Source organism: Rattus norvegicus, chromosome 5 (genome assembly GCF_021556685.1).
Source record: "Rattus norvegicus strain SHRSP/BbbUtx chromosome 5, alternate assembly SHRSP_T2T, whole genome shotgun sequence".
NCBI classification, from domain to species: Eukaryota; Metazoa; Chordata; class Mammalia; order Rodentia; family Muridae; genus Rattus; species Rattus norvegicus.
In genome coordinates this window covers 103,014,378-103,034,412 of record NC_141538.1, presented here as the reverse complement: position 1 = coordinate 103,034,412, position 20,035 = coordinate 103,014,378, and the positions used below count along the sequence as shown (strand labels likewise).

Genomic DNA, 20,035 nt, shown 5'->3' with positions numbered 1-20,035 from the left:
AGCCCTTCTCTGAAAAGAACACAAAGAACCGAGAAGACCCTCGTTCCAGAAAAACAGAAATGTAATTTCCCCGCTCTGAGTGCATTTTTCTATCTGAGGCTAAGGCACATATTAGCATAATAAATTTGGCATGAGCAGAGACTGCCTTTTGACACAACATGTTGCCGTAACTATATCATAAATCACGTTGTCACAAAGTGGATCATATTTCCCCATAGAAACCGTGTTATAATTGGGGATTGTGCACCTGCTCAAGGATTCAGTATCAAATAAATCACGGGGATGAATAACGACCTGGGGTGAAAAGGCAAAGATACTACATTAATGCAAATCTGCATTCATTTGAAACATGGAGGTTTGTTACAAGTCTCACAAAGCAGGAGAAATTCTGAGGGCTTTAGTGACAGTGGAAGCTAGCTGGGCACGTGGCCTTTCATAAAATTGGAGACCCGGGCCTGGGGCAAGGGCCAGCCGATCTTGGATTAGCCATTGGGTATCGATCCAGCCTTTACTTTTTACCAGTTAGAGAGCATTAGTTTGTCGGTCATAGATACAGGACTATTGATCCTCAGTAAGATGCTTACCACATCCATTTAACTTCTGGAGTGCACTGTAAAGTAAGTGAGCCTAGCGTATATTATCCAGGCACCCATGTTTATATCTCTTCTCTCTCGTATTCCACCTATTTAAATTCCTGCTATGATAAGCACCATGTCCGTAAGGATGACGTTTCTTGCCATTTGAACTTTAAAAAGTGATTTCTGAGAAATGGTCTAGATTAAACCCTGTATTAAACAACAGCAACAACAACAACAAAAATACAGACTGATATGAGCTAATATTTCCCCTTCTCTCTCATATGTGTGTTCATGTGGGGGTGGTGCACATGTATGTGCAAGTGCATGTTCATGTGGAAGGCGGAGCACGAATCTGGTGTCAATCTCCAAATGCCATCCACCTTGCTTTTGAGATAAGGTGTCTCCTATCCTTGATCTTACCCAGCAGGCCAGGCTGCCTGGTCAGTGCACTCAGGAGTCTTCCTATCTCTGCCTCCGGTATTTGGATACCAGGCGCACGCCAGTGCACTCAGGGGTGTTTGTTTGTTTGTTTGTTTTGTTTTGTTTTTAAATGTGGGCATTAGGGCTCAGATCCAAGTCCGAGTGCTTTCAAATCAAGCCCTTTATGAACTGACCCATCCCTTCCATGCCCTCTTTATAGCTGTCCTAAAACAGGAAGATTAGTATTTAATTGAGCAATATCTTTACTGTGTTCACGCTTGAGTACTGTGGTGCATTAATGAAAACATCAGAAGGGAGGGATTCCTCTTCTAGTTGGCTCTTGTGTTTAAGTTGTACGTTGTTGCCATTGTGAAAGTACAGGTTCAGGGTCTTTTATTGCCTTTGTGATTCCCAGCACCATGAACGTCATCAAGTTATATGGCCCCTTGAATTACTGCTCCTTCTATGGGACTGGAAAGCGCTCATTGGCATGGCAATTAGGGCCATAGGGAGGTTCAAATGAATTAGGCCCATGTGGTGCACACAACGTTTGGCACAAAGGGAGAGTTTGGCGCTATCTGCCACTGTCCTTACCCTGGTGTTGCCATTGGCATGACATTCTTTCCTTGGCCACGGTCTCACCTTCCACCTTTGCAGTAGCAAGCGTGATCATGGAGGAGTAAGTGCATTCAGGTGGGAGTGGTTCTTGCTCTTTCCCGTTTGCTAAGGAAGTGGGTGCTCCTTGGCCTACCACATGTTTATCAGAACAAGGGCGTTTTGTTTTATACCCATTTCTGGGCCTTTGGCTTCTCTCCACTCCTGTTTCTCTAGTGTTTGCCCACTGGGCTGTCAGCTCCAGTATTGATGGCTACTGGAGGAACCATAGAGCTGGCTGAAGAAACCAGTGAGTGAAGACACAGATGTAGGCAAGTGAAGGTGAGATGCTAAGATGGTGGCAACCTAAGCCACTCAGGACTAGTGACCCTGTGAAATGCCTGACTCATTTTTAAAGCTTGTTCTCCTTGGAGTGTCTACTTTCTTAGTTCTTCAGAGAGTTACCCAGGGAGCACCACATGTGGGAGCATCTTACACGGCACCATTACACATCCCAAATTCTTGGGCCTCGTGCCAGTTGTTGGTAACTCCAATCTCAGCCGGAATCTGTCTTTTGAAAAGCCCTCCAAGAATCTGATGCCTCAGGACCAGAATCCCCGAGCTGGCCTAATCCACTGCTCTGAGTGTCTTCTTGAGCCTCCATGAAAATTTCCAGAAGCCCTGCCAGGCTCTCCTGTAGACAGAGGGAACTAAGAGGCTCTCAGGTCCTCACCTCCATGGACTAACTGGACCTTCACTTCCGTTTTGTCTTTTGATATTCTGTTTTCTGCTTGGTTTTGCATACTGGGTTTCTCTGAAGGTTTTCTTCAGCAGAAGTTTGTGGCTTGGGTTTGTAGTGACATGAACATGAGAAGTGGCTTGGGCTGGTGGAGGAGGAAGCTGCATGGAAGAAAGGACTGGATGGTGAGATACGGGCCCTGCTGCCTCACTCGCCCTTCTGTGAGGTTCCCAGAGACAGCCCCGGTTGGTGTGGAGTTCTCTACCCAATCTTCATACTTTCCTTTTTTCACAAAGATTATGAGTTCCACTCTCTGCAGCCTCGAGGAACATCTACCCAGGATTAAAGACATTGTTTTCCTCTATACACACACACACACACACACACACACACACACACACACACACACACACACACACACATATATTGTAGCATTTATTTTTTGGAATTGAGATTTTAATGCATAAATATTTCTGGATTTAGAGTTAAAAAGGTTACTTTCAAAGAACATTTATTTAACTAGAATAAAAAGTTGATGTAGAGCAATGGTTCTCAACCTGTGGCCTCGGCCCCCTTGGGAGTCACATGTCAGATATCCTGTAGATCAGATATTTGCATTATGATTCATAACAGTAACACCATTACAGTCATGAAAGCAGCAATGAAATACTTTTATGCTTGGGGGCTACCACAGCATGAGGAACTGTATAAAGGGTTGCAGCATTAGGAAGGCTGAGACCACGGATACAGAGTAGAATCACAATTTCAAGAGTAAAGGTTGTGTAGCCCGTGGCACAGACCACCATGACGGCTTTTGAGTGACTCAGATTAGGAAACAGGGCCATGGGGAGGAACACAAAGGGCAGAGAGCATCCATCCAGCCCAGTGCCTTCATTTATCTGTGGGGAAGCTCTTGTTCATTGCCCACATCACCTTGGGCAGGGCACCAGACACTTGGGATGTCTTTCTTCCAGGCCTCTAGCCACCATCTTGAGAGTGATGTGGTGGTTACCACTTTGTGCACAGAATCCTAAATTTGAGGGACAAAGGCCCTGCCTGATGATTGATGTAACAATTGTGCATCAGGATTTCCTTGGGAACCGAGGGTTTATTACAAATGAAGTATTCTTTGCAATATACCTTTTCATAGCAGAAATTAGTGGAGACTCTGTTTGTGAGAAGGAAGCCCTTCAATGTGTTGTCCTGATCCGGGGCCAGCAGTTTTACATATGTATAATGGAAAGAGGCTCGCATCTGCCCGAGATCCACATTTTAATCTTGTCATTTCGCTCACCCAATCACGGGCTGCTGTGCTGTTTGTCAGGTGGCTCTAAACCAAAGCCGAGTGCCTGTTCTTTAATGAAAATGCGATCGTGGTGCTTTTTAAAAATTAAATATATGCAACCAATCTAATCACCCAAATTTATGTGGCTTGCTGTTAAATTTGGCAAGGGATTTGGCTGGGTAAAGGAGATGAATTCTATGGTAGAGAATTTTCCCTCTTTCTCTTTTTTAAAGTAGGATGTGGCAGCATTAATTAAATGGGGTTTAATGGTTGAATTTTACCTTCTGCAAAAATATTTTGTGAATCATGAATTTCCCCTGCATTGTTTGGTGCTGCTGGCCTGGAAGAGAGATTTGGCAGCCCACTGTAGGACAGATGACACGGAGCGATTAGCAAGCCGACTTCAGCTGCTGGCGGCTGGGTCCTGAAAGAACATGTTAATGTCCTCCATTTTGACATGCCGGCTGGACTTTTTTTTTTTTTCCTGAGGAGCTGGCACTATTTATGATTCCATTTTTATCTTTTAAATGCCATGACAGATGGCAGATTCTTCAGCCAACTCTATTGCCAGGAAATGCAGAAAGCTTGACAGCATTGTGGTAATGGTAAAATCAGACCAGGCAAGCACCCCTAGACAAACCAGAAGTCATTCTCCAAATTTTTATGAGAACGCTGGTCATCCTGGGTGCCTCTTTTTGCAGGGTAGGGGGACTGGGAGGAGGGAGTAACAAGGGAAATCGAACAAAATGGACCTGCAGACAGAACCAGTACCCCCATGCGGCTGGCCTCCTCACCTCAGGGTGGGCACCCCTGACTTTCAGAATATGTTTGCTAGGTTGGGAAGGGAGAGGAAGGGGAGTCTCCTTGCTGGTATTTTGCAGGCAGGAGCGCTGCTGACCTTGTTTTGCTGCTGTGCTAGCTTTATTCTGATGGGAATCCGAGCAGAACCATTCGTTCTGTCTCTCACCCTGGTTGATGCTTTTCTGCCACTGAGTAGCTTTCATCGTTACTCACGAAAGCGGAATGATGTATCTGATCCAGTCGTGTTTAGAAATCGCTTTTTTTTTCACCCCTGACTTATTAGCTTTAGGTCAATGCAGACAGCTGCTTCGGTGTCCCAGCTGGGAGCACTGGCCTCAGTAAATGTGTTTCTTACTTTTCCATGGTCCCTGGCCTGCTCACTCTCATTCCCATCTGTCAGATGGCACGGTGCCTATCTCCCAGGTGGTCAGATTCCCCAGCATTAGGCGGGGAGGTGTGTGAGAAGGACAGTATGGGTCAGGAGACAATTTCGGTGTCCTCCAAGAGGCCATGTTTGGCCTTGACACTGAGCTTGAAAGATCTGCCTTCAAAGAACATTTTTCAGAACTGAGTCTCTGGTCAAATACTAAAAATGGCCACCTTGGAGTGTCCAGCTACTCACTGTGGTTCACAGTGGACTGTCTGGCTCCTGATTTGTCTCACCTCCTTTTGCTTTCTTCTTCCCTTTTACCTGATATTTGACAGCCTTTTAATGGGGCACAGACTCTTTAACTCTACAGGTAATGCTAATATTAAATGTGGATCCTAAGGGTGAGGAGGTGGCTTAGTGCTTGCCATGCAGACATGATGGCACACATCTGCAATCCCGGAGCTGGGGAGGTAGATACAGGCACACCCAGAGCTCACTGTCTGTCCACTGTTGCAGAATTCATAAGCTCCAGATCCAGTAAAAGACCATATTAAAAAACAACAAACAAACAAAACACCATAGAGAGCAATAAAGGGAGATACCTGATGTCAACCTTTGGCCTACAGACACGCGTACACACACACACACACACACACACACACACACACACACACACACTCACACACACACACTCACACACACACTCACACACACACGTGCACACACGTACACACATGTACACACAGGTACACACACACACATACACATGCACCCACATACACAGGTGTGCACACTCCACAGAGACACACACATATATGTGAAATAAAATTTAAGAGAATTATAAAGCTGCATGCCTTTTAGCCTACATTGGTGCTGAGTTCCCAATGACTAATATACACTCCCCCAGAAAGCACATTTGATGCTGGGATGTGGTAGAGAACAGCCATTTCATTTGAGAAGGAGATTGAGCAGAATGGGTGGTGTGAAGCATATTTCAGAGTCATAAATGAGGAAAGGCCTTGGAGGCAGGTGTGTGTATTTGTGTGTGTGTGTGTGTGTGTGTGTTTGTGTGCATGTGTCTGTGTGTGCATGTGTGTGTTTGTGTGTGTATCTGTGTGTGTGTTTGTGCATGTGTATATGTGTTTGTGTGTGTGTGTGTGTGTGTGTGTGTGTGTGTGTGTAGGCCAGAGGTTGACATCAGGTATCTTCTTTGACCGTCTCACTTCTTTCTTGTGTCACTCTGGGTCATTGGATAGAGCTGGAAGAGGGGAGCATGTGCTGAAGTCACAGGGAAGAAGAGAATGAACTCAATGCTGTGACAATCCTTGCCAGAGAGACAGAGTTCACTGCTACACCTCAGAGTGCTTCTCCATTGATCTTTGACACTGTCAAAAAAAAGTCTGAAGAAAACACAGATATTTAAGTGCACTTGTTCTTCTTATCAAAATTATTTTGATGATACTTCATGTTCAGACAAAATTTTCCAATTTTTATAGAACTTACTTATCAAAGAAAATATGATTGCTGATATTTTTATATACCTATAATCCAATTCAGTGTCTATCTTCAAACCATGCATCCTGATGCTCCTGGGAAAATTACAGTTTACAGACCTAGATTAGGGATATGTGAAAGTTTCACACTTTATTTCATTTAGCTATTTTAACTTCGGGACCATCAATTGCTATTCTATGTGTCACATCATATTTTCTTGGTAGATGGTCTTTGTGACTAATTTAAAAACTCAAAATCTTTAGCCTTCCTTGAACCTGAGAGCTATAATAACTGCTAACCCACAAGATATGTCCACGGGCAAAACAGTGGCACTGACGTCATGGCAGTAACCAGTCGCTTTCTGGTTGGACTTACGTCCCTTTACAAGGTAAAATTAATGGACTCCAAAATCATGACTGGCAAGGCCATAGGGGAAAATGTAATACAATTATTCTACTAAATGGACATAGTAATAAATTGCCCCTAGGTTCCCATCTTATTGCTGATATCTGATTTAATCTCCCTCAAAGAGCACATTTTATATGGGATCTGTTAGTAAACAGAAAGGCATTTCACTTAAAGAAATGGCAGAAGAGACGAATCGTGCATCTTTCAGTCTTCATCAGAGACCCATCCCCCAGCCCAGTAAATGGTGATTCATATTGATCCACAACTGGTCCAGGTGTAGAAAACAAAAGACCATCATTTGGATATTGACATCATCCCCCTCACCCTACAGCTTGGGCCTCACCCTCACAGCATGGGGCAGAAAGATGGTGAGAGCTGGCCGTGGTGGGATGATGGCAAGAAAATACCATTTGCCAGACATGGCAGGGCCATTGCAGAGATGCGCTCACAGCAGCGTGACTGAAGGCATTAAGACCAAACCAGCCAAGATAGCACCATAGATGGGGAGGGGAGGGGCTCAAGTAGTGCCACACCCCCAGCTAAGGAGCTTAGGAGCCCACAACTGGTGAAGGATAGACAGTCACTCTTCATTAGGCATGGAACCCAAGAGCACCCCATTCTTTAGCAGGCTGTCCTACACCCGTGAACATACAGGTAGCATTAAGTGAACTTAGTTTTAAAAAAAGGTAGCACATGAAGTTGGGAGAGAAAAGTAGTAGAGAGATAGTGGAAAAATTGGAGGAGAAAGAGGGGAAGGGGATAGATTTGAGTATGTGTGAAATTATCAAACAAAACCTTTTGGCATAATCTTCAAAGCAAAACTGTACTCAGCCAAGCCTAGCTCCCTGGACTCTTTGCTAAGTATGCTTTTCCCTGAGACCTTTGCCCCAGGAAGGCTGTTCACAGTCTGGCTTCAGAAGTAAATCATCTCTCCTCAAATCCTAGAGCACAAGTGCCAATTCTGGTCGAATATGCCATATTTGTAAAATAAACGCCACACTTTCCCTAGTTAAAAGAGAGGGTTTTTTTAATGTGATTTAATGTTCCAGTAAAATATACTATTACAGTTTTTTACACCAGAATAAACATACTCCATATATTCTTACTCCTTCATTAGGGTTGCTCCAATAAGGTTATTGATCGGAGCTTGAGAAACATACCAACAGCTGAATCACTGAAGAAAACAGTTAATTCTGACTCTGCACAGGTGTTGTGGCACACACACACACACACACACACACACACACACACACACACACACACAAACACACGGGGGGGCAGATGTTTGGGAGTATAACACAGTGGTAGAGCATTAGATTAGCACTCTGAATTCAACACCCATTACTGGAAAAAGCATAAAATATATGAATTAGACTAAATTATCCTATTCAGTGTCTCATCATACTGTAGTGTTTAAAGTTCTGTTTTCTACATTCCATGAAAATATATTATTGCAATATTAAAACGATCTGAGCGCACACTAGGTACTCACACGATGGGTCCAGATGGACAGGAAATTCCTGTTTGAGGTAAAAGATTACACTGAACCTGCCTTCATCATAGGAAGGGCATTAATGGTGTTGGGAAAATGCTCTTGGAGGTAGCATGGTCAATGTGTATATTGTCTAGCAGCTGGTTTAATGAGAGAAGGACATTCCTCAGGAATCCCATCCCCGCTTTTCCTTTGAGTCTCAATGTGGTGTGTCCTGTAGTAAAGGTATGTGTGTTATTTCATTCCAGTCAATGGGGACACAAGAGCCCATGCTGAAGACTGCCTTGCCTCTCTTTGCCAGATTTACCATCAGCAATGGACTGCAGACCCAGCAGGGGGTGTTTGAGATCACACTGCAGGGTGTGGACAGTGCCTTGCCTGTGCTGACCAGGAACCGAAGGCTGAGGCTTGTGGAAGGGGCCATGGGCCTGCTGTCCACGGATCACCTTCAGCTGACTGACCCTGACACACCTCCAGAGAACCTAACCTTCTTTCTGGCCCAGCTCCCGCGCCACGGGTACCTCTACCTGAGAGGGAAAGTACTTCAGCACAACTTCACCCAGCAAGATGTAGACAGCAGGGTTGTGGCCTACCAGCATGCAGGAGGCGGTGCCCAGGAGGACTGCTTTACTTTCCTGGCCACAGACAGGAAGAACCAAGGCTTCGTTGTGGATGGGAAAGTTCAGAAAGAGCCCGTTCTCTTCATTATCCAGGCAAGTATGGCAGACACATGGTTTGTGTCATCACTGTGGTGAGCATGGCAGCCGGGAGGCATGGTCCTGAGGCAGTAGCTGAGCTTACATCCTGACTCACAAGCCCATGACAGGGAGAGTAAGACAGGATCTGGCATAGACTTTTGAATCCTCCAAGCTCACACCTCCAACAAAGACACACCTCCTAATCCTTCCTAAACAGTCCACCAACTGGGGACTAAGCACTCAAATATACAAGCCTATGAGGCCGTTCTCCTTCAAACTATCACACCTCCCAATTTTTGACAAGCATGCCTGCAGACTGTGGTGGCACTAAACAAGATTAGGTTATCCGAGGCGCTCACACATTGCCTGAGACATATTTGAGGTACGCACTAGACGTTTGTAATCACAATCGTGCCTTGAGGATTCTGCTTAGTCAGGGATGTCATCTCCTGGCATTGTAACTTACAAGGCTGCAGCAGCGTCACCCAGGAGCTGATGGTGGCGCCTACAGTAGCAACAGCTACAGACACCTTTTCTCCACTCTTAATTCCTAGACAGTTTAATATATAAACTGTATAATGGGTCTTAATTATCCCTATTCCCCGTTCTCCCATTCATCCCCTTCCCCTCCCACTGAAACTATTCTCCAACATCTTCTTTGTGTGTGTGAGGCCCGCTGAGTTTGATTAGTGTTGCTCACGTAAGTTTATTCACCGGAGCACGAAGAGCATACCAACAGCTACATCACTGAAGAAAACAATGCTCTCTCCTCTAGCAACTGTTAACTAGTGGCCAACAGGACTTTGGGGAGCAGTGGCGGAGTTAGTTTTGTGGTCCCTCCCAGACCCGTGATGAAATGTGGATGGTCCAGTCTTGTGCATATCACCAACTGCCCGGCACTCACGAGTGCTGTGGCCCTGTCGCATCTACATGTCCTTTCTTACAGTCCCTTCCTCTGGTTCTTACATGTTTTGCATGCTTTTAAAATGGTTCTCTGAAGACCAGATTATGCTTTGCATAAATCTCATTTGATTCTCGTAAACATTTTATGTGGTAGGTTTTATTGTCTACGTTTTTATACATGAAGAAACCGAGTATCAGAAGTTAAATAATTTGATCAAAGACGTCAAGTCTGTTTGATTCCAAATTCTGTGTCCTTCCTATGGCTCCATACGGCCACATTTGTAGACGCTCAACAATTCTCGGAGGGCAGAGTGTTTTGCATCTTCCAGTCAAAACACATCAAGTATGTTCTGGCGCTCTGAACGCGTACTCTTCTTGGATGGGGTTCACCCTGTTCCGCACACTTCAACCAACAGCAACAAAGAAGGGATTTTGTCTCTCCTTCAGGACACCCTCCGATTAGTGAGATACTATTTTCTCCTTGTTCTTTAGCCTCTGTGTACATTATCCATATATCCATGTGGATAAAGGATACAGATCGATAGAGTGTAAGAGACAGAAAGTGTGTGTCTGTGAGAGACAGAGAGGCACACGGGCACAAGACGATTTAGACATTGCCTCAGGCTACTATAGACCTCGGCATGCTTAAGATGTATTGTGCAAGCAAGCCAGTAGACTAAAACTTGCAGCCAAGGTCGTGCTGTAGCCTGGGAAATAAAAAGGCGAGAGAGACAAAGCTCTTATTCCTTTGGGAGAAGCCCAGTCTTCTCTCCTTGGACTGGCAGTGGACTGGACAAGGCTCACTCAGTCTACATTAGCCAGTCAATCCAGGCCTGTGGCCTAGAACACTTGTCACAGAATTAACCTTCGGGCTCTCTAGGTGTGGATGGGTCTTCGGCACGTGAAGGCTGTAGATACTTGGGGAGATGGTGTTGATGTCATTGATACTCAGGCATGGCAGTGTCTACTGAAAAATGCTTTTCTGGATTTATTTCCTGAAAGTTTCAAAGAGTTACAAATTCTACATGCAAACACAGCTGCTTCCTGTACTCCAGAAATGGAAATGGGGATGAAGTAGAGAGAATGTGCTAGAACTAAAACAGATTTCTCCACCACAGCGTTTCCTCTAACAGTAAAGCTAGTCCAAGAGTTTGTTCACTCTTTGAAGTTGCAGACATTGTCTGTTGGGTTGGGTAAACCTTAGTTTTCATCACGAATGTAAGATATCCCTTGTGCAAACAAACCAACCTTGTGTTAAACACTTCCAGGGAAAACCTAAGTATTTCGTTCCCAAATTTCCTTGAACACCTGGTCTCTCAGAGCAGAGAGATCAAGCAGTGTCCTATGAAGCAGCTGGCCCTGCCAGCAGTGTAGGAGAGAGGACACTCCCAATGTCTTGCTTCCTAGAGTTGTTTTGTTAAAACAACACAGTATTTATTGAATGGTACCAAATAATAATACACTGACTGAGGTAAGTAACTCAAGCATGGACCAACAGGTTCTGTGTGGTTCTAAGAATAACCGTGAGTAATCAATGGAAAATCTACAGGACGGAAGAACTAAAAATGATAGATAGATAGATAGATACATAGATAGATAGATACATAGATACATAGATACATAGATAGATGGATGATAGATGATAGATAGACGGTAGATAGATAGATAGATAGATAGATAGATAGATAGATAGATAGATAGGTAGATAAGGTGTGGTTGATCAATAGCAGCAGGCACACATGACCTTCATTCTGTGGGAAATCACACATACCCAAGATGGTCACAATATGCAGTCCTCCTGTGAAAGGGACAAGGCTTGTGTGGAGACAAAGGGATTTACCATTACTCTCTGGGACTGACATGTCTGGGAGGATTTTCACCAAATACACCTTAAGTTATTGTAAGATAGACAGAGCCTTTCTTAAAAATAAAATGTCTTCCCCTGTAATGTTTTAAACCTTCTGGTATACCAAGTCAACAACCTGCTTTTGATGAAGCAAAATGTAGTATATCTGATCACACCATGGCCAGAGGCACAACAGGGACCAATGTGCCTAGAGTTTGTGTAGTGAGACATTTTTAAAAAACATTGACCACAACAGATCTTCATTACTTTTGTAACACTTGGGTTTATAAGAGAAACACAACAACAAAGTAAAAACCACAACCCTCCCTCCAGCCATCTTGAGTTTGGGAGGATCCTAGTATAGCTTAGCATAGTTTCCTTTCTCCTCTTTCGTGCCACCATGACTCTGGGAGGTTCTTCCCAGAGATCATCAGGAAATTCACACCCCACATCCCACCAGCCTTGAAGTGCTGGAAATCCTAGCATACAATATTCAGATCCAAATTCATTAAGATGTTTTAATAATCATCTACAACAAATTCAGAAACCATGGACACACCTTTTTTTTTGCATGTGTATGTGTGTGGTGTGTGTGCATGCATGGTTATAAATGTGGAATCATGTTTGTGGATCTCTCTTGTTGAACATGGAACTTGCTAGTTCAGCTCATCTGGCTAGTCAGCTTGTCCCCACAGCCTTACCCAATCCACTACCCTTAAATATCTAGTCCATTTATTGAGTCCATGGTCTTCAGCCTTAGTAGAACAATTCATAGCCTATTGATAACCACTTTTGTAATTTTTATGGTAAACTATTTCAATTTTTCTATTCAACACTTTTGGCATTTGGGCAAAGGCCTGTGGAAAAGGTCTTTGACACATGTAAATACCTAGGATTCTCTTTATGTAGTTCATTAAACACAGCAAATCTTTCTGTGGTGCTAACATTAAACTTGCCGTGTAATTCTTGGGTCATTTCTAGCATCTTCCGTGTGCTTCTGCCATGGTTCAGGCATCATGCCATGTGCAAAAATGGGCATTGGGTGGGAAGATACAGCATTTCCCTTCATAAAGCTAATATTATAAGGAAAATCAGACTCGAGACATTATAAATCTGGGTGAAGGTTTATGGTGGAAAGTAAGCCTCTGCCCTCGTCTCTGTATTTGTTAGGGCAGGATGGACAAGACAGGCTTTAGCAGAAATCAACAGATAAGGACTTCAAGTAACCCGTAAATTGAGGAGCTCCCCATTGTTGAACCCCGTGTAGCACAGGGAGAGAAGTCCTTGTGTAACGCTCTATTGATGCTTCAGGTGGACCAGCTGGATAAGAAGGCGCCTCGGATCACACGCTTGCACTCCCCTTCTCAAGTGGGGCTCTTGAAAAATGGCTGCTATGGGATTTACATCACTTCCCATGTGCTAAAGGCGTCTGACCCTGACACAGAGGATGACCAGATCATCTTTAAGATTTTACGAGGCCCGTTGCATGGACGTCTGGAGAACACGACAACAGGTACTTTCCCTCTCAACCCCTGTAATCCCTCCTTTTAAACTACTAGTTGCTGGCAGGGCCAAAGAGGAACTCAATTAAGCGCAGGCAGGCCCGCTTGCTGCTGATAGACTCAGTTTATAAATCAATATGGTCGTTAATAGGGCTTTGAAGCTGAATCCTAATCCATCCTCGTAAGGAGGGAAGTTCCCGACACAGCAGCTAACTCTTCACAGACTTGTTGTTTTGTTTTGTGTTGTTTTCATGTTCTTTTATATTCAGAACACAGTGCCAGGGGGAGATCAATATTTGAGACTAAGTTCTTTCTCCTAGTATGAATCCTCAATTATATCAGCTCCTTTTTATTTTAAATGTCTGTTTTTTACCCCTAATGGTTTTGCTAAATTTTATATTATTTCTGCTTCAGGAAGGCAATGATCACAACACCTCATTAAACAGAATGGCAGAGGTGACAAGTTTTATTAAATCCATGTTTCCTTTCTCTTTAGCAAATATCTCTAAAGCAAAGCAAATTTAAAGATAATTTTGAGTCCATCAAATTTGAATCTTGAACATAGATGCAATCATGTTAATTTTCTTTAAATGGACTATGGCTTTAAAAAAAATAAGGTCTCAGGTAGCCCAGGCTGGCCTCAAATTTGATATTCCAAGTGTTAAGATTCCAGGTGTATGCCACCATGCAGGATTTGGGGTGTGTTCCGTGCATGCTAGGCAAGGCTGAATAGAATCCCAGCACTGATCCTTAAATCTGTTTCAAACAAAACAGCAGTGTGGTTTTTATCAATTCTCAAGTGATGTTTGATTTCATCACCCATGAGATAATCTATTTCTTGCTTGCAGGTGAATTCATCCACGAGCAATTTAGCCAGAAGGACTTGAGCCGCAAGACCATCCTTTATATCATAAACCCTTCTTTGCAAGTGAATTCAGATATCCTGGAATTTCAGGCCATGGACCCCACAGGGAACACTGCCCCTCCCCAGAGGTAACTTCCGATTAGTCACTGGTTCTACACATCGTGTTCATCCAAATAAGAACGTGAAATAATTTTTCCCAAACCAGGTCTTTCATCATTCGTAGGGTAAATGTTTACAGGGTAGATATTTACAATGAACAGGGTAAACTGGTGGACTATTTCATAGACTCATACAATTTATTTTGGAGAGGGTATTTCTGATGTATTGTTTCTAGGTGGTGGGAAAGCCGTTTCCAGATTGTAAGGACACTGAAAGGTGAAGCAAGCAGCATCATTTTTACTATGCTTGTTAGTATATCCTCCTTTGCACGCCGGGAAGATGATGTTGGAGGGCTTTCAGGACTGAGCTCAAAGCCTGTGTGTACATGCTGCAGCCAGAGGTCACTCTAAGACTGCCTTAGTCACCACCGGCTTCTGAACCATGGGGCGGGTGGGGATGGAGGTGGGGGTGGGATAAAGTAGGAAGGAGCAGCCAAATATATTCTTTCTTACAAAAAAGAAAGAAGGAAAATAACCTAACAAGCCTTATAGGCAAGAAGAAGACGGTACAAACAAAAATAGACTCAGGGGGATATTAAATGATATTTTTAAGTACAAATATATATGATGTAGGATCCTCGCCATAACAAGAACAAATCTGCAATATTAACAAGATTAACAGAGCAGGATAATTCCCGTGACTGTGCCTCCTTTCCAGATGCTTCTTGGATATAGACCTTGAATAATTTACTGGCTGACAGATGGTCACAATGAAGGTCCATCCGTCCAGTTCTTGTGCTGCATTAGTTTTCGTTATTTACTGCCTTTCCCAGACGCCTCAGAGAAGAGTTAATTTGTTGTAAATTTTGTATACACCATGTCCAAGACATATAAAATAGCATAAACGATCACAGCCCTACTATGCTCCTTCTATGTAGACATGTGGACCAGGAAGAGAAACTCTGAGAAAATGTTCTCAGTGCTGATTTTTTCTTTTCCTCATTCTGTAGTGTAGTTTCATCATCTGCCAGCAGAGTGTGCTATAGTCATTGTTAGCAAAAAACGGGGTATCCAGTCTTAGAAAAGCATTCTGATGTTGCTTTCTTGCTATTAAATAACCCCACAGACGTTGGTCCCGTGGCTACTGTATGTCAGGCTCACAGCACTGGGTGTTAGGGAATAGGTTCGAACAAGGAAGACCAGTTACCTGCATTTAAAATCCTGAAGCTATAAACTAAAACAAATGCCCCCACCCATTCTGCTTAAGGGAAGTGATTCACAGTCTAAAGAATGAATGAATGAATGAATGAATGAATGAATGAATGAATGAATGAATGGAAGAAAGAAAGGAAGAAAGAGAGAAAGAAAGGAAGAAAGGAAGAAAGAAAGAGAAAGAAAGAAAGAGAAAGGAAGGAAGGAAGGAAGGAAGGAAAAATGTTATTTTCAAGAAAAATAGTTAGCTACATTCTAAAAATATTAACAGGTTGGCTTCACTCCGCCTTATAGTCTTTTAAAAGTGACTCTGCTGAAATGCACAGTATCAATCAGGTTTGCCCCCAAGTGAGTGCAAACCTTTGGCCTTCCGTGTGCCAGCCAGCATGGTGTGGGTGACAGAATTCCCCCCAGCAATGGCGCTAGGTTTCCTCACACACGTACCCTGCACATGTCTTATTGTTAGCGAGGACATTCCTCCATGGAGCTGCTTTATGTTTTTAGGTAACCACGAAAGTTCTTATTGCGAGTCACAGGAGAGTACATCACAAGCTAACAGAGCTATGGCTTCCGTGGAGGTTGGCTTAGACCGGCACAGGCATCCTGGTGCAGAGATCTCTTCCTACAGGTTCATGCTGGAGATGGCCCTATCATCTGGAAATGGCTAGAACCCGTGAGGAAAGACGCCTGAAGACTGATAATACAAAAACAACTCAGATTTGATCTTTACATCTTGTATGCTATTTTCTTTTGAGTGGGTGCAGGGAAGTAGAGATTTCTCTGCATTTGTCTTGGTATTTGAGTGGAATAGTTGTGTCCAAGCAGACAGGGTTTTGTTTTGTTTTGTTTTGTTTTGTGTGGAAGAATCTTGTATTTCAGTTCCAAGCAAATGCGTCTTGGGGGTCCTTACTGCTAGTGTTAATTCCCCTCAATATTTATACGAATTGAATGGACCGTTTGAAGACATATCCTGAAATATTTGGTGGATGAAAGCCTATCTGTGATTAGATATTGATTTTAGGGTTATTCACAAAGCAATCGACCATACGGTTATTTCCAATAAGCTAAACACTGTGCTTTGCTTCTGTGATTTCTATGCATTATTAGTTCTGAGGGATCAATAGATGTTCTATTGCATCGAACACAGGAAAGTTTGGTCTGGGTGAGGTTAATCAAGTTACCAACAGCTGGCTAGTTGGTGAATGTGTTTAGTCACATCAAAACTCATCAGGCTGGTCATGCTAGAGAGGATCTGTGGGAGGGTTCACTATGCAATGGCCTCAGTTTAACCGGCCACAGAGCGCTCCCTCCAGGTTATTGCAGGTAACAACTTGCTACCGAGTGCATTTGGAAGACATGCATGGAAGCTATTCGATAACACTGAAGTCCATGGATGTTTGCCTCAAGATTTAGATTTGGCTAAGTGCCTGAATTCTAGGCAACGGGTTAGGTGCTTAAGAGCACAGTCCTGCAAAGGCAGTCAGGAAATTCGACTCCGCGTGCTGAAGTACCTATGTCTGTGCCAGTGGAAGAGCGGCCGCCGCCGAATGTGAGAGCTGGCGTCCGGATCTCAGAGAGCACGTCTCTTACCAGCTCTGCCCTGGCATGACTCACCCACAAGCTTGCTCTGCTCTCTGGCTCAACTTGACTGTCCAAATGATCTACAGAGCCTAACCAAGACACACAGGGCCCACAGCAGTCATTGAAAACATCTTTGTAGACCAGAGAATGAAGCCAATGTACTCCAATGTAATTGTACATGTTCCCTGTGGACTTCTTTATGAGACACACACACACACACACACACACACACACACACACACACACACACACAGAGAGAGAGAGAGAGAGAGAGAGAGAGAGAGAGAGAGAGAGAGAGAGAGAGAGAGAATTAACTTCAAAGTAAGAGTTGGAGCCCATGGCCCTTCGCACTCAATGGTTTCTCTGATCACTGATTCTTGTCCTCTCTGGCAACTGCAACCAGCTGTTCTATTACTCACTCTTGGCCTCAGAAGAGAAAAGTCAAAAGAAGTGTAAAAAGAAAGGATTTCTATCAGGCAAACTTTAAACTGCCTTTATGAAACACCTTGTAAGGGGAGAGGTTGAAGCCGTTTGTTCACTAATGGCTGCCCGTTGTCTACAGCCCCAAGTTAACATGCTTAGCCACAGTCTAGAGCTACAGAAAGCACAGAGGAAGGCAAAGAAAATGGCATGTATTAGGCACCCACTGTGTACAGGTGCTTTGTACACATTAACTCATTTTAATTTTAATGATTTGACATGAGTGTAATTCTCCTCATTTTACGCTAATGAAAATGGAAGCCCAGGGAGCCAGAAGAACTGACCGCATCCCCACACTAATGAATGCTTTCGAGGTGTGCTGGACTCCAAAGGGTCTGTTTGCTCCGCTCACTGTGCCGCCTCTGGGCTAACCACTCCCCGTTATCAAGAGAAAATGAAAACTGGGAAACACAGGTGTTCAAAGTCTGAGGTTATCAGGCTTAATGGCTTCATCTCAGAATTGATAAACCTTAGAATGATTAGAAAAAAATATAGTTTAGCATTTCAATTTTTCTGAAGTCAGATGCTACTTGATTTTAAGTGACAATCTAGTTCTGGGAATAATGGCCTAATCACCATGTTAACTTCTCTGAAACCCGCTACTGAGAAGCTCGCCTCACTTGACGATCACTCATGGATGCTCATTAACTCCTTTGAAGTATGGCTTGCCTCTAGTGTGCTTTGAGAAGTGAGGAAACTGAGGCACGAAGAGGCTACAGCACTGTTATTAACCTAGATTGCTGACCCAGATCCCAAACTTATGTTCTAACCCCGAGTGTTTCTCTCCCTTTGTTGTTCCTCTGTATACATGAGTCAAATAGCTACAAAATAAAATGCCAAAAGCACGATTTTTTTTTAAATTGTAGGACAGGCTCTCTCACCATTGACAACACTTTTCTTGTGTAGGAAAGCATAATTCTTTGCCATAGGCCAATGTCCTGTGCACAGCTTCCAAGTAGCATCGTAGCTCCACCCACCAAATGCCTGGACCACCCTTCTGCTGCTTGTGACATCAACGGTGTCTCCGTTGTATGTAGTGTTGAGAACTATAATATGCCTCAGAGAATAACATACGTACCCAGATAAGAAAACATGCTTTAGAGCAGACATGGGCTGGGCTGGTCCGTGGCCCCCATGACATATGTAGCAGAGGACTGCCTTGTCTGGCCTCCATGGGAAAAGGTTGCTCTTAATCCTGTAGAAACTCCATGCCCCAGGGAAGGGGGATTCTAGCAGGGTGAGGTGGGAGTGTATGTGTGGGTGGGGGAGCACCCTCTTACAAGCAAAGGGGGAGCGGATGGAGTGAAGCACTCATGGAGGGAGGACCAGGAAGGGGGGCAACATTTAGAATGTAAATAAATAAAATAGTTAATCAAATTTATTTTTAAAAAGAAAGGAATCACACATCAGAAGATCAGGAAAAAAAGAAACAGTGTTTTGCTGATGAAACTTCTCTTGACATCTTTCTCTCTAACAAGGTCAGAATAATGGATGGTTAAAGAGGTTCAGAGTAAGCTGGGGTTATAAAGAACATGTGAGAATTATTCTCAAGGCATATAAAAGACCCTAATGATTCTGGGAAAGGACGTCTCAGCTGGGGAATCAGCACAGGGAACAGATAGTTGCTGGGTCCTCTGCTGTTTTCTGTCTTCCAGACTGGGCAAGTTGAGTTGCCGTACATGGAGAGGCAAAGGCTGCTCCATGGAGCACACTTAGTGTCAAAAAGATCCAGATGGTGTGCTGGGCATGAAGACATAAACCAGGATAAGGGTGATTGAAGAAAATGAAACTTTGGCAAAGACTCTGCAATGAGAAATGAGATGTCCATACCTTTTTTTTTTTTTTTTTTCTGCGTGTCTGACTACTTCAAGTTACTGAGAGGCAGAGGGACCAGCTAATCCGGCTTCAATATCTTCTGTTTCCAAATGTGGTTCTCGAAGACCAAAATATACCCTTCACTTAGAAGAGTTCCTCTGCTGTGCTGAGCATCTCCAGACTGGTAGCTCTCAGCTGAAGGTGTCTTTCCTCCCAGGGGTCATCTGAAAAGTCTAGACATAGTTCTGACGGCTGTCAGCAGGGCAAAGTACAAAACTATGTCCACCATGAGAGAGATCGAAGGTGCTGATATGCCTTTCAGTTTCCCGGCTGTCACCCCACAGCAAAGAATACTTGACTCTGACATCCACAGTGTGAGGTGAAGCCCTGACCTCAGAGCTCCTTCCCATCCAGTTAAAAGGTTCATTAGATGTGTTCACACACATTGTTAATCAACGTCTCTGCCCACAGAATGCACTGTACTCAATAGTAAGAAGAGGATCCCTTAGATGTGAAGACACCGATCCAACCTTATCTACACAATGCCTACATACACAGAACTTACAGAGTGTCCTTATAGGTTCCTACATCTGAATGTCTACCTAATCCTGGTCATGTGGATTCTTACAGGAAGAAGTCCAAAGCGGTTGGCTACATCATTTCATTTTTCCCCTCTGGTATTTGCATAGTTTTTAAGAATAGAAGGAGCATTGCAAATACATTACTGCAAAAGAGAATTCACAGTCAGAACACATTGTACTTTACCCTGTGGGTATAGGAGGTTTTATTTTAAAAATAGTTTTTCTGGAAAATCTATAGCCTGGGTTAAGTTTCATAGCTTTTCAATGGATTGT

At 43.6% G+C, this 20,035-nt stretch overlaps 1 protein-coding gene across 1 annotated transcript in view; it reads left to right on the top strand.

Moving 5' to 3' along the window:
* The window catches only part of Frem1 (Fras1 related extracellular matrix 1), a 149,481-nt gene that overhangs the window by 100,620 nt on the left and 28,826 nt on the right, over positions 1 to 20,035 (top strand). Inside the window, 3 exon segments of the mRNA NM_001411535.1 lie at positions 8,483 to 8,894; positions 12,940 to 13,141; positions 13,979 to 14,123. Coding sequence (NP_001398464.1) covers positions 8,483 to 8,894; positions 12,940 to 13,141; positions 13,979 to 14,123 — 759 coding nt within the window.